The sequence below is a fragment of the Emiliania huxleyi genome (genome assembly GCF_000372725.1).
Source record: "Emiliania huxleyi CCMP1516 chromosome Unknown EMIHUscaffold_123, whole genome shotgun sequence".
In the NCBI taxonomy this organism is placed as follows: Eukaryota; Haptophyta; order Isochrysidales; family Noelaerhabdaceae; genus Emiliania; species Emiliania huxleyi.
The window spans coordinates 150,605-162,963 of NW_005201360.1; the positions used below are offsets into that span (position 1 = coordinate 150,605).

At 67.6% G+C, this 12,359-nt stretch overlaps 3 protein-coding genes across 3 annotated transcripts in view; 1 reads left to right on the forward strand and 2 right to left on the reverse strand.

Annotated features, from left to right (window-relative positions):
* EMIHUDRAFT_109667 (hypothetical protein) overlaps positions 1 to 3,417 on the reverse strand; it is a gene marked incomplete at both ends in the record, with an annotated part of 4,272 nt that extends 855 nt beyond the window's left edge. The window contains 6 exons of the mRNA XM_005790003.1: positions 82 to 184; positions 331 to 428; positions 1,488 to 1,525; positions 1,606 to 1,718; positions 1,880 to 1,898; positions 2,999 to 3,417. Coding sequence (XP_005790060.1) covers positions 82 to 184; positions 331 to 428; positions 1,488 to 1,525; positions 1,606 to 1,718; positions 1,880 to 1,898; positions 2,999 to 3,417 — 790 coding nt within the window. The remainder of the gene's footprint in view (positions 1 to 81; positions 185 to 330; positions 429 to 1,487; positions 1,526 to 1,605; positions 1,719 to 1,879; positions 1,899 to 2,998) is intronic.
* Positions 3,418 to 8,655: 5,238 nt separating this feature from the next.
* On the forward strand, positions 8,656 to 9,495 carry EMIHUDRAFT_225194 (hypothetical protein; the record flags this gene model as incomplete). Its single annotated transcript, XM_005790004.1, has 1 exon — positions 8,656 to 9,495. One exon carries the CDS (start codon positions 8,656 to 8,658, stop codon positions 9,493 to 9,495), a length of 840 nt encoding a protein of 279 aa, XP_005790061.1.
* A 294-nt stretch (positions 9,496 to 9,789) lies between these two features.
* EMIHUDRAFT_454819 (hypothetical protein) overlaps positions 9,790 to 12,359 on the reverse strand; it is a gene marked incomplete at both ends in the record, with an annotated part of 7,454 nt that continues 4,884 nt past the window's right edge. Inside the window, 6 exons of the mRNA XM_005790005.1 lie at positions 9,790 to 10,491; positions 10,522 to 10,644; positions 10,820 to 10,997; positions 11,066 to 11,232; positions 11,347 to 11,397; positions 11,556 to 11,684. Of these exons, the coding sequence (XP_005790062.1) occupies positions 9,790 to 10,491; positions 10,522 to 10,644; positions 10,820 to 10,997; positions 11,066 to 11,232; positions 11,347 to 11,397; positions 11,556 to 11,684 (1,350 nt within the window). The remainder of the gene's footprint in view (positions 10,492 to 10,521; positions 10,645 to 10,819; positions 10,998 to 11,065; positions 11,233 to 11,346; positions 11,398 to 11,555; positions 11,685 to 12,359) is intronic.

Here is a 12,359-nt window from a genome sequence, read left to right on the forward strand (position 1 = left end):
TGGTAGGGTGTGGGTGGTGAGAACGGCGGAGGGGTCTGGGTTGCTGCGGCTTAGGGTGTGGGCTTGACGGCTCGCGCGCACAGTGGAACTCGTCGAGAGCGCCCCCGGCGTAGAGCTTGTCGACGAACTTTGAGACGGTGGCGCGGTCGTACTTTGCGACGTAGTGCGAGACGTACGCGCAAACCTGTGCGGCGGCGGGGGCGGGGGTGTCGGCTCGGCTGGTCTGCCGGCGTGCAGGAGGAGGTCCTGGCGTTGAGTGCGTCATGCTGCCCCTCCACCTCCCTCCTTCCCCTGACTTACGCGCGTCTCCCGCTCTCTCCCCACACACACCTTGATTGCGCCGTCGGCGTGCGTGCGGATCACCTCCGCGCCTCCGAAGAGCGTCGAGCCAGAGTTGGTGAAGTCGTCGGCCAGGAGGACAAAGGTGCCTGCGGGGGGCAGGTGCGAGGCCAGCTCTCACCGCAAGCTTCCCAACCCCGCCGGCAGGGAGGGCGGAGGCGCCGGGAGGGAAGTTTGACGTCTTCGGGTGCTCGGCGCCCGCCGCGTCGACAAAGGAGAAGCTCTTCGCCTACCCGCCCGAGGTGCCGCCGAGGTGCCGCCGAGGTGCCGCCGAGGTGCCGCCGAGGTGCCGCCGAGGTGCAGCCGAGGTGCAGCCGAGGTGCCGCCGAGGTGCCGCCGAGGTGCCGCCGAGGTGCAGCCGAAGTGCAGATGAGGTGCAGCCGAGGTTCAGCCGAGGTGCCGCCGAGGTGCCGCCGAGGTGCCGCCGAGGTGCAGCCGAAGTGCAGATGAGGTGCAGCCGAGGTTCAGCCGAGGTGCCGCCGAGGTGCCGCCGAGGTGCCGCCGAGGTGCAGCCGAAGTGCAGATGAGGTGCAGCCGAGGTTCAGCCGAGGTGCCGCCGAGGTGCCGCCGAGGTGCCGCCGAGGTGCCGCCGAAGTGCAGATGAGGTGCAGCCGAGGTTCAGCCGAGGTGCCGCCGAGGTGCCGCCGAGGTGCCGCCGAGGTGCAGCCGAGGTTCAGCCGAGGTGCCGCCGAGGTGCCGCCGAGGTGCCGCCGAGGTGCCGCCGAGGTGCCGCCGAGGTGCAGCCGAGGTGCCGCCGAGGTGCCGCCGAGATGCCGCCGAGATTGGCCTCCCCGCCGCGTCGCGAGGGGTGGAGAGGGGCGAGTGCAGGCGGGGGAGGGAGGCTGTGGCCCGGAGGAGAGAGGGAGGTGGTGGGCCGGGAGGAGGTGTGGTGGAGGGGGGGAGAGAGGGAAGAGGAGGAGTGACCTGCACGATGTCCGCGCCTGGGGGCGGAGGGGGTGGGGGAGGGGTGGGTGGGAGGGGTGGGTGGGAGGGGTGAGAGGGGTGGGAGGAGGGGAGCGCGTCGGAAAGGGCGGGTGGCCCGGCGGGGCAGGGAGGGGCGTAGGGGTGCGGAGGTGCGGGAAAGGGAGGAAGGAGAGAGGGGAGGGGGGAGGAGGCGCGGGAGGTGGGGCGGGAGGTTGGCACGGCACCGACTCGCGTCTTGTCGATCCAGAGGATGTTTTCGTACCTGCGGGCGGGGCTCCGAGCCCGGCTGCGTGAGGCGGCTCGAGGAGGGGCGGCGAGGGCCGGAGGGGGGTGGTCCCGCACTGGATGCCGGGGATGCAGCGGTGCACCATCTGGTAGAAGCGGCGGTGGGCGCCGTGGTCCGGGAAGACGATGAAGGCGCGGCGAGGGTCCTCCTGCACGCGTGGCTGGAGCACCTGCGGGAAGGGGCGCGTCCACGCCGCTAGGAAGGGGCGCACGGCGCGATCGCGGGCGCTGCCACGGCGCAGCGCGGGGCGGGCGTGTCGGGCGGCGGGCGGCGGGCCGTGGAGAGGAAGCGGTCGAAGGGCGAGGCGAAGTACGTCCCGAGCCCGCGCACGTAGTCGTACTCGCGCCGCCTGGAGGCGTGTCTCGGAGGCGTCTCGGAGGCGTGTCTCGGAGGCGTCTCGGAGGCGTGTCTCGGAGGTGTCTCGGAGGCGGTGTCGCGCGTTTCGCGTGCTCTCGAGTGCCATGCGGCCGTCTGAATCGTGTTTATGTGTGCATGCCATGTGTGTGTTCGGCTCTCTCTCTCTCTCTCTCTCTCTCTCTCTCTCTCTCTCTCTCGCTCGCTCGCTCGCTCGCTCCCTCTCTCCCTCCCTCCCTCTCTCCCTCCCTCCCTCCCACTGTCGCTTTTCTCTCTCTCTCCCTCTCTCTCCCTCTCTCCCTCTCTCTCCTCTCTCTCTCCCTCCCTCTCTCTCTCTGCGCGCCGGTTGGCCCAGCGGCCGGTCGAGTTGAGGGTCGCCTGATCACCGCTTCTCTCCGTGATTGGCCACGCAACATCCCAGGCGCCCGCTCGAGCCGACACCTCGCCTCGAGGTCTTCGTACTCGTGAATGTCGAGCAGCAGCAGCTGCTGCGGCGGCGGCGGCGCTGCGCAGCCGGCGGGAGGCGGCAGCGGCAGCGCGGAGAGCATCGCGGCAAAGGACTGGCAGGTGGGCACGTCCACAAACTCGCCGTCCGGCTTGCCTACGCGGGACGTGTCCTGGACGTGTCCTGGACGTGTCCCGGACGTCCTCCCGGCTCGCCGTCCGGCGCGCCGTTGTCCCACTTGCCGGTGGTGACGGTCCAGCGGGAGGTGCGCTCCATCTGGCAGTGCCGGTACCACGGCACGACGATCGTCAGCGACGCGACCGAGCACGAATCGTACGCGCCTGGCCGACGCGGCGCGGAGGTGCGCATCATGGTCGCGTCACTGTCGCTGTCACTGTCGCGTCACTGTCGCGTCACTGTCGCTGTCACTGTCGCTGTCACTGTCGCGTCACTGTCGTGTCACTGTCGCAGACGCGTACCTCCGACGCGGCATGCGCGCGCCATGCCAGCGTGCGATGGGCGGTGGCGGTGCGAGCGCAGTGGAGCCAGGGGCGTAAGAGGGCGGCCAGATCGGAGGCGTGAGTCCAGCGGCCGAGGAGTGTCTCGGAAGTGTCTCAGAAGGCGCGCCGTCAGCCATCGTCTGCTTCCACTTGCCGCGCGCGTACTGCTCCTTGGCGTGGGGCACGTTGAACCGCTGGAGGAAGAGGATGACCGCGAGCTGCTCGAACAGGAAGATCGTGTCGTGGTTCATCAGCAGCACCACGTGCCGGTCGCGGATCAGGTCGACGCGCAGCTTGATGTTTGGGTCGCCCGACGGGAAGCGCTCCCATGCGAGGCCCGTCTCGTCGATCGAGCCGCCGCTGAAGATGTCGTCGGTGCACAGCACCGGCAGATTGTCGCCGAGGTTCTCTGCCAAGCCGAGCGCCATCTTTGCGAGGCCGGGCGGGTAGAGCACCGTGTACTCGCCGTGCCCGATCGGCAGCTGCCGTTCGGTTCGCCGCTTTGACACCTTTTCCTGCCACTTGAGATCGCTTCTGGTGCCCTGGCGGGTGAGGGTTTGTGACGACATTCTCGGGTCGGCTTGCAGGGCTGAGCGGATCGGGCGGGTCGCTCAACGGAGTGCCCGGCACTCTCAAAGGGTTTTCTCTTTGAACTGGGATTTTTCTCTTTGTGGTCGCGCCGCCCTCGACTCAAGGGGTGCCCGATGCCATCTTCGCTTCGTACTCGAATCCACCACGGTCCACGCCGCAACCGTCGCCGGCGCGCGACACGTTCCCGTAGGCCGGACTGTCCTCGTCGAGAGTGTGTGCCGCCAAGGCGGGACGCACTCAGGGACGGTGCCGACGGGACGCGGCTCGAAGGGTGTGGCTCCGCAGCGCGGCTGGCACGCGTCGCAGAGGCCTCACCTTCGAAAAGTCGGGCATGGCTCCACCCGCAACTTTCTCGCTAACACGCGCGCACCGCCGAGCCTGCGGCGGGCGCGCTGCGGCCGCACGTCTAACTTCGTCATAGTGCCACGACGTGCGGCCTAGATTTAGCCCACGCGCCTCTGCTCGCAAACACTCACCCATTGAATTGTCACTGCCCGTGAGTGCGAGGATAGGGCTAGCAGTAGGCAGCTAGCCTCTGAGGAGGGCGTCCATAGACACCTCACAAGACCCCACACACGGTCTTGTCCGTGCCTTGCGGCCGGCGAGATTGCTAGAGGTGGAGCAAGCCTGCTCTAGCCTCGCATGTTACTTCCTGTCGTCTGTTGTGATGTTGTGCTGTTGTTTGTTCCTTTGGCACGGTGGAGTGCTGGGGGGGGCGACAGGGAGGATGTGGCCTTGAGTTATGTGTACGCCAACTCAGGGTGTGTGGCAGCCAGCTGGCTGTGTGTCTTGTGAGCCTGTTTGTGTCTGTGTGTCGCTCGTGCGTGTCGTCATCACATCTGTCCAGCGTCCACCCATACCGCGTTGGTGTCCAGTCCGAGCCTGGCTGTTCTTCACCTTACTATACATACATACATGTGTGTGTGTGTGTGTGTGTTCATGGAGGCAACCGATGCGAGTCGACTGGTGTGTGTCGTCGTGGTTTCGTATCAAGAATACTCACACACTCACTCACACGCTAGTCGAGGTAAGGGGAATCGTCAGAAGAATGGCGAGCGAGGCTCGGAAAGTCGGAAACAACCGAGCTGGACTGCGCTCGTGAGTCGTGTGCGCCTCCTTCTTTCTACTCCATCCATGCCTGACCGTGCTCGACACGCTACTCTGCTCCGGCTGCTGCATGCAGGAACTACGCCGACTGCAGTCTGGTACAAAAGCGCCGTCTGCAGTCTTAACGACCCGTACAACTACCTGCGAGAGGTGGAATCGGAGAGAGAGAGAGGTGCGTGGAATCGGCGGTCTCGGGCACCGTACCCATACACACTACTCAAAAGCACAATGTACTACCACAAAGCACCACTAGCGATTTCGCGCGGAGGGCGTAGTGAAGCGCTGGGGCGCTCACTGTGTGTTATTCGGGTGGGGATCCATCAGTGGTAACCGGCTTTAGTCACAGGTCCAAGCTCAGACGCCACACCAACACCACAAACACGCTCACTTCGCCGCTGCTGTAGATGGGCCCCCGGGGGCCCATACTCCGTCGAAGCACAGACCCGATCTCGGCACTCACGGGTTGCCACGCGCCCGCGCGCGGCGCGGGCCGCACCGCCCATGCCCCCGGGTCACCGACCCCGCCTCTCGGCCCTCTCGGCCCTCAGGAGCGTGCGGGAGACCGGCGAGGGGCGCGCCGCGCGCCGCCTGCAGAGCCGCCAGAGGCATTGCCGCCTCCGCTGGCGGGGTCCCGCGCGCCCGCCCGCGCCCGCGCCCGCCCACGCCGCGCCCGTGGGCTCCGGATGCGCCGCCCTCCTTCTCCTTCTTCTCGATGGCAGTCCGCGCATGCTTTTGTCGACGGGTCGGCGGCGTGATCGAGGGGAAGGTCGCCGGCGGCCGCAACTCCGCCGCCGTCGCTCCGCCGGCTCTGATCGAGTATCGGGCGTTGAGGGCGGCGGCACAAGCGGGTCTGACGCATCCATCGCCACGAGCCTCGCGACCGCGGTCGTGGCACACCTGGCGGCGGCTCTCGGGGCCGTCTCTACGGCGCTCGACGCCGTGTGAGGTCGCCGGCGGCCGCAACTCTGCCGCCGTCGCTCCGCCGGCTCAACCGAGTATCGGGCGTTGAGGTTTTGCGGCGCAAAGTGGGTCTGGTGCGCCACACGGTCACAACCCTTGCCACCGCCCTTGCCGCCGCCCTTGCCACCCTTTGCCGCCTTGCCTCCGCCGCGGGCGGCGGTGGGAGCGGCCTGCTGGGCTAGCATGTTGTCCTTGCTGGGGACGGGCACGTGGAACGCACGTTACAAGTTTGAACGGCCTCCAGAATTCAAACAAAAAATAGCCAAGGCTCTCTCGCAACCCCTCCGACCCCCCGGGACCCGTGGGCGTCGAAGAGGCGCTCTCGGGGGGCCGTTCTGAGTTCATACTACCTCGACGCACACTTGTACTGCGTCAAAGCACCGGCCCTGAGTCCGATCGGCGATACCTCTTCCCCATCCATCGTCCTTCCTTCCGCAAGCAACTCCCCGGCGAACCGCTAGACGACTGACATCGCTGCCTTCCGCGCAGCGCAATCGTGATCGGGTATGCGTGCTCACGCAGGCTGTGTCGTAGACGCCCCCACCCTAGCCCCCACCCCACAGGTATGCGCGAGGCTGCCCTAGAGAAGACAAGAACCTCACCATCTGGTGGCGTGGGCGAGATCGGCGAGGCCGGGCTCGCTCACATCACCACAAGGGCTGCGAGGAGGAAAGACGTCCCCCCACAGTGTCCCCTCTGTCAAGCCCCGCCCCCGCCGGTTCTGTTCCAGCCCCACTCAAACATACAACCCAAAGGAGGGATGGGAGGACGGCACGCCGCCACCACACAGGGATTTCACGGTGGCGGCAGGCGCGCAGTTTGCCCCGCCCTTGCGGCTTTTCGTGGCTTTGGGAATGTTCCCGTTGCTGCTCTGCTGCAGCCTCCAGTCGCGGTGCGGCCTCCGCACTCTCGGCGTTCGCCTCTCGCCCTGCTGCAGCATCCGTGCCCATCTCTGGCAGCCGATCGCCGAGCGCCTCCTCAAAACATGCGAGAATCTCGTCGCTCCGAAGGCCGAGCACGTCGTCGGCAGCGCGGGTGCTCGCCCGCACGGCCGCCGTCCGTCGGTCGAGGTCTCGTCTTAGTTCTGGCAGCGTGCGCCGGCCTGCTCCCACGCTGGCCACGCATCATGCTGCGCTACGAGCAATCGCGTAACGGAGGCTCGCGGCTTTTGTGGGGTGGCTTTTGACGGCTTGGCTTCTGCACGAGCTTTTTTTTCCGGCCGCCTCCAGGGCGCCTCCAGGTCTCTTTGCCGTTCAGAATCCGCCCTACCTTGCGTGCGCCATGCGTGCGCTCGACGACGACATGCACGCGCAGATTCTCCGCCACCTTCACGCCAGGTCCTCCAAGAACGCGGCGGCCGTCAACCAGCGCTGGCTTGCCCTCTCCCAGGAGGAGTGGCGTCGCCGCGCCCGCGACTGCGTTGCAGCAGAGGGTCTTGACTGGAAGCCCTCGCTCGCAAAGGAGATTGAGCATTTCGAGAACTGCGAAGACGGCGATCGGACAGGCTGGAAGGATCACAAGAAGGCGGTCCGCGAGCTCCCTTTTGTGCTTGGCCTCTACCCGGCGCCGTCCGCAGCCATGTGGGCCTTTACAAAGCCTACGGCCGGCGGCGCCGATCAAGTTTACCTCGACACCTTGGGCGCGGAACGCAACGACGGCACCTGGGGCTGCAACGAGTCGGTTTGCTCGTATGGCAACGACTCGAACTGGAACCGAGGGTTCTGTTGGGGAGTCATGGCCTTCGACGCGGATGAGGAGCGGTCGGTGGGCTGCTACCCCGTTCCCGAGCGGCCCGCCGACGTCCTCGACACGTCAGCGATCGTCTCGCAGTACCCACTACCGCTGAGCAAGCTTGGGCACGGCACGGCCTTCCTCGGCTCCAAGATCGCTGTGTACAACAGCGGCCTCGGCGAACGGAAGCCCATTCCGTACTGCATCGGCGGGCGCCTGCTTCGCATGGCGAGCGGCAGCTCCGAGGAGGGGGTGATGGTGTCACTCGGCTTCTTGCGCAATCCGAGCGTCGCGGAGAGCGACTACGCGAGCGAGGCTCGCTGGTGCCGACTTCCAACCGTCAATGAGCACGAGAAGTGCCAGGTCTTCTCCGCCGCCGTTGTGCCGGTCGTCGAGGAGGAGGACGACGAGCACGAGGGCGAGGACGAAGACAGCGTCTCCGGCTCGGATTCGAATGAGGAGGCGACCGAGGGCTGCGTCATCAGCTGAGCTCACATCACAGCCCCGTCGTGCGCGCCCTTCGAGCGACAGCGACAGCGACAGCGACCGCGACCGCGTGGACAGCGACGACGAAAAAGCGCAGACGCTCGCCCGTCGCGTCGGCTGGGGTCCAAATCTTTCGTTCACATCCATTGGCATCGCGGACTCCAAACGGCCACTCTCGGTCGGCGAGCGAGGCTGACATTTACGTGCACTTCTCTTTTTCGCGCCGTGCTAAAATTCTTTTTGTTTTGAACATCAAAGAGTACACGTCTGACATCTATGATGAAGTGGCATGGACTCACAAAGTCAAACTAATCTTCACCATGGCCTTTGGCGCTGCGACTTACGTCTTCCATTCGAAGCTTGGGAGGGGGACTAAAGTCTAAAGACTAAACTAAGACTGTCAACAGACGGAAGCTTGATTGATGCGCACATATTCCAGCCCATGCGAACACGTTTCTTTTTGGAACAGGGTAGACCGTTCAGAACACCGGCCTGAGGCCCTGAGTGAGTGAGACCCGGGCCTCTCTCACTGCAGCACTGGCAGCAGCAGACAGGTGTGGACGACCAGGTGGATATCCCCCCCCCTGGAGAGCGGGTGCCTAGGCTGCATGCTTGCCGCGGAATGCGGGCGGTGCTTAGTGTAGGTATGTTGTTGGCAACAAGACACAGAGCTCACACAAAATCACAGTGGGTGGAAAGCGAACGAGTCACTTAACAGGGGTCGATTAGGGCGGGCCACCCTGTCCAGAGGCGGAGGTGCCTTTCTGGGATCTTGCGATCGAGTCTATGCGTCCTCGGCCACGCTCTCCTTTCGTGGCTGATAAGCATTCGCAGACCAGGCGATGGAGATGGCGGGGAGCACGGATGTGACTGCTCACCAAGGCCGAGGAACAAACAAGCACGACCAAAGGTCACTCAGACACGACTCACTGATGCTTGAGGGGCCTGATCTCGTCGGAAAGCGGGTGCGAGTCTACTGGCCAGACGACAAGAAGTGGTACTCTGGGCAGGCCAAGGCGTTTGACTCGGTGACGTTGGAGCACTTAGTGCGGTACGACGACGGCGAGGAGCGGCAGGAGTGCCTGACAGGACTCGAGCCGTTGCAGTGGGAGCTGCTGCTCCCCGCGGTGGCGGCCGCGTCGAGTACACGGGCTGCCACAATGTTGCGCAGCGCGCCGCGCGAGGCGGACCCAGAGACGTTGGCGACGCGTCTCGCTGCCGCCGAAGGGCTGACGCTCGTGCCAGCGAACAATGGGGTGGGATATCGTGGCGTGTCCATTCATCACGCGTCTGGAACGTTTCACGTGCGCAAGCGCAAGGACGGCAAGGATTACGAACTTGGCCACTTCTCGAGCGCTGCCGAAGCCGCTCTTGCTTATGCCCGTTTTCTCGGCCCGGCGGAGTCAGCCAAAGAGGCGGCCGCCGGGCCGGCTCGGAAGAGGAGGGCCGGGTCGGAGGACCACGGAGACTTTGGCGTCCCGCGGTGCAACGTGTCCGTCGAGGCCATCATTTGTGAGAGCGCCTCAGAGGACGAGGGCGACGAAGCCATCCGTGGTGCTGCCACCACCCTCGTCACGGCGGCGTCTGCGAACGGCGACATGGCGCCGATGTGCTCGCCGCCTGCGCAGGCACCCGGGGGAGGGGCTCTGAAGCGCAAGCGCAGCTTCCACAGCGAGGAGTTCGAGCTCGCTGCCGCCGGGGACACGATCTCCATCCCTGTGCCGCAGGCCATGCGCGGCCGACGGGCCACCGTCGTGGTGACGTATGAATGAGAGAACTCGCGGCGTGGGCATCAACAAAAAGTCAGCGGAGGACACGACTCCTGTGTCCCCTGTGACACCTCTGTCACCTTAGTGTGATAGTCCTGTGACGGGTACGCGTAAAGCCGTATCAGGACCCGAGAATGGTGGGAGATCTATCAAAAGACGTGCGCTGATCACCGAGATGAGTGATGTCGCCAGTCTGGAGTCTCCAAGCACCAAAGTCACAGTGTGATCAGTGTACTCCAACCCCCCTAAAAAGTCAGAGCACAGAAGCCGCCAAGCCTCTTACAGGATCTCGGAGTGTCACAGGAACTCCACAGTGGGGGCTTCTGAGACCGCCTCGCCCTCGTCGCCAGCTCCTTCGTCGAGCGCCTGCTTGAGCGCGCCCACGAGGCGAGAGGCGGTCGCCGGCGAGCCGCGGCCCACGCCGGAGGCGGTGCGGCTGCCGCCGCTCGCGTGGCTCGGACGCGTCGCCTCAAAGGCCCGGCGCGCCTGCAGCCGCGCCTCCCACTCGCGACCCGTTGGCAGCGACGACTCCCGCGCCGACCCCCTCGCCGGCTCGCGCGCCGCCGGCTCCGCTCGACCTGCTGCTGCTTCACGACGTCCGAGCTCAACTGCTGCCGCAACCTCCCGCGCCGCCGACTCGCGACGCTGCCCCGGGTCGTCCTCTTTGTGCGAAGCCGCCCCGTCCCTCCGCCGCGGCGCAGTAGCGTCGGGCGGCCGCCCCGAGCCTTCTCCCGCGTCGGTTGCCTGCGGGGCGGAGCCGGGGTGCAGCGGCCAGTCGTCCCCCGAGGCGAGGGCCAAGTCGAGGGCTCTTCCCCGCTCGACGCCGCCCGCAGGAGGAGCCCGCTCGGCGCCCGCGGACGACGAGCGCTCGGCGGACGACGAGCGCTCGGCGGACGAAGCCGTGACCTTCCCCTCGTCCCCGCCCCCGCCGAGCAGCGCCGCCGTCGTCTCGGCACAGCCGCGGGCGTAGCCCTCTGCGCGCGCCTCGTCCGCCTCCGCCTGCAGTGTGCGCTCGCGGCGACGTCACACGCAGGCGGCGAGGGACCGAGGGTGGGAGCGGGGGCCCGCCGCACACGCCCCGCGGCGCGCCTGCTTGCTGCCGATCGCCTCCTCGAGCTGCTGGCTCAGCGCCACGCGCTCGGCCTCGCGCGCCTGCGGGGGAGATCAGGGAGTGGGAGGCGAGTGGGGAGGCGAACGCGCGGCGTCACAGGTAGAGCCAAAGGCGGGCGCGCGGGGGGGGGGGGGGAGGTCTGGCGCGTGGGGCGCCCCACTAGTTGATGCCTCCCGAAAAAACCTGAGGGGAGGAGGGCGGTGGGGGGCGGGCCGCCTTGACCAGAGCTGCCTCGAGCTCGACCTTGCCGCGCCGCTCGGCCGCCACCACCGCCTCGCGAACTGCTCTCTCGCGCGCGGGCGCGTCCTGGCGCGACCGCTCGGCGACAGCCGCCTCCAGCTCGGCCGCAAAGTGCTTCTCGCGCTCCGCCTTGAGGCGCTCCTCCTTCTCCAGCCTGCGGGGAGAGGCTCGGAAGGGTCCGCGGGAAGGGTCCGGGAAGGGTCCGGGAAGGGCTGGCGTCGCCTCGTGTGCAGGGCGGCGCACTCGGCCCTGGCCCCGTCCAGCTTCTCCTGCGCCGCCGCCGCCGCCTCCGCGCTCGCCTCCCGGGCGCGCTCCACCCGCGCGAGTGCCTCCGCCGAGTCGTCGCGCATCCGGCTCGCGCCCGACTGCCACTGCGCCGTCACCCGCGCCTGCATGCCGGGGAGACAGGCACAGTCAGCTGCTCCGTGGGAAACCAGAGAGGTGTGGCCGAGACGCGCCGCCGCCCCCCCGCCCCCCCCGCCCGCTTCCCCTCCCCCGCGCGCCTCCGTCGTCTGCTCGGCGCGCGCAATCATCACACTCGCCTTCCGCTCCGCCTGGGGGTGGGGGTGGGGGTGGGGGTGGTAGGTGGGTGTGGGGGGGGGGAGGGAAGGGGGGGGCAAAAAGAGGGGGATTGCAGGGGGGCTGGGCCCCGATCCGGCCTAGACCTGGCCGGCGCCATCTTCGCTCTCCTCCCCCTATACCCCCGCCGCACCTGCGCCACTGCGGCCTCGATCGCAGCCTTGCGCTCGATCTCGCGCTCCCTCTCGCACGCAGCGACGGCCTCGCCCACCGCCAGCCTGCGGGCGGCGTCGCCCCTCTCGCGCTCCCCGGCAATCGCCGCCTGAGGGAGGGGTGAGGGAGGGTTTAGGGAGGGGTGAGGTTGGGTGTGTCGGTGAGGGTGGAGAGCCTCCCCATGCGCTGTAGGGGAGAGAGAGAGAGAGAGAGAGCAGGTTAACTGCTCTGTGGTCGTATCTCGGGTCCGATCTCTCGGGTCCGATCTCGGGTCCTCTCGGCGGCCTCCACAGCGAGCAGCAGCTCCCTCTCCTTGCTCTGGTGAACCCCCTTGACCAGCTCCTCCGCCTGCGCCGCCGCCTTCCTCCGCCCGCTCCGCTCCCCCTCCTCGAACGCACTCGCCCCGACCCGCCCGAGTGCCTCTACCCTCGCCTCGGCCGCCGCCCCCTCCGCCGCAAGAGATACCACACGGCCGATCTCGCCCAAGAGGGCCGCGCGCACGCACTCCGCCTACAGCCCCGCCCGATCGCGGCTCATCGCGGCCGATCTCGCCACAAAGCGCCGGCCCTCCGCCTCAGCCGCCGCCTCCGCCGCCTCCGCCGCCGCCCTCGCCTCCGCCTCCGCCTCCGCCGCCGCCTCCGCCGCCGCCTGCGCCCGCGCCGCGGCGAAGAGGTGCCGCGTCGCCTCGGCCGCCTCAGCGCCGCCCTCCGTCCCTTGGAGCCGCCTCCTCAGCTCACCCACGAGCGGGTCCTCCGCACCGCCCTCTGCCCCCAGCCCCCCCGCC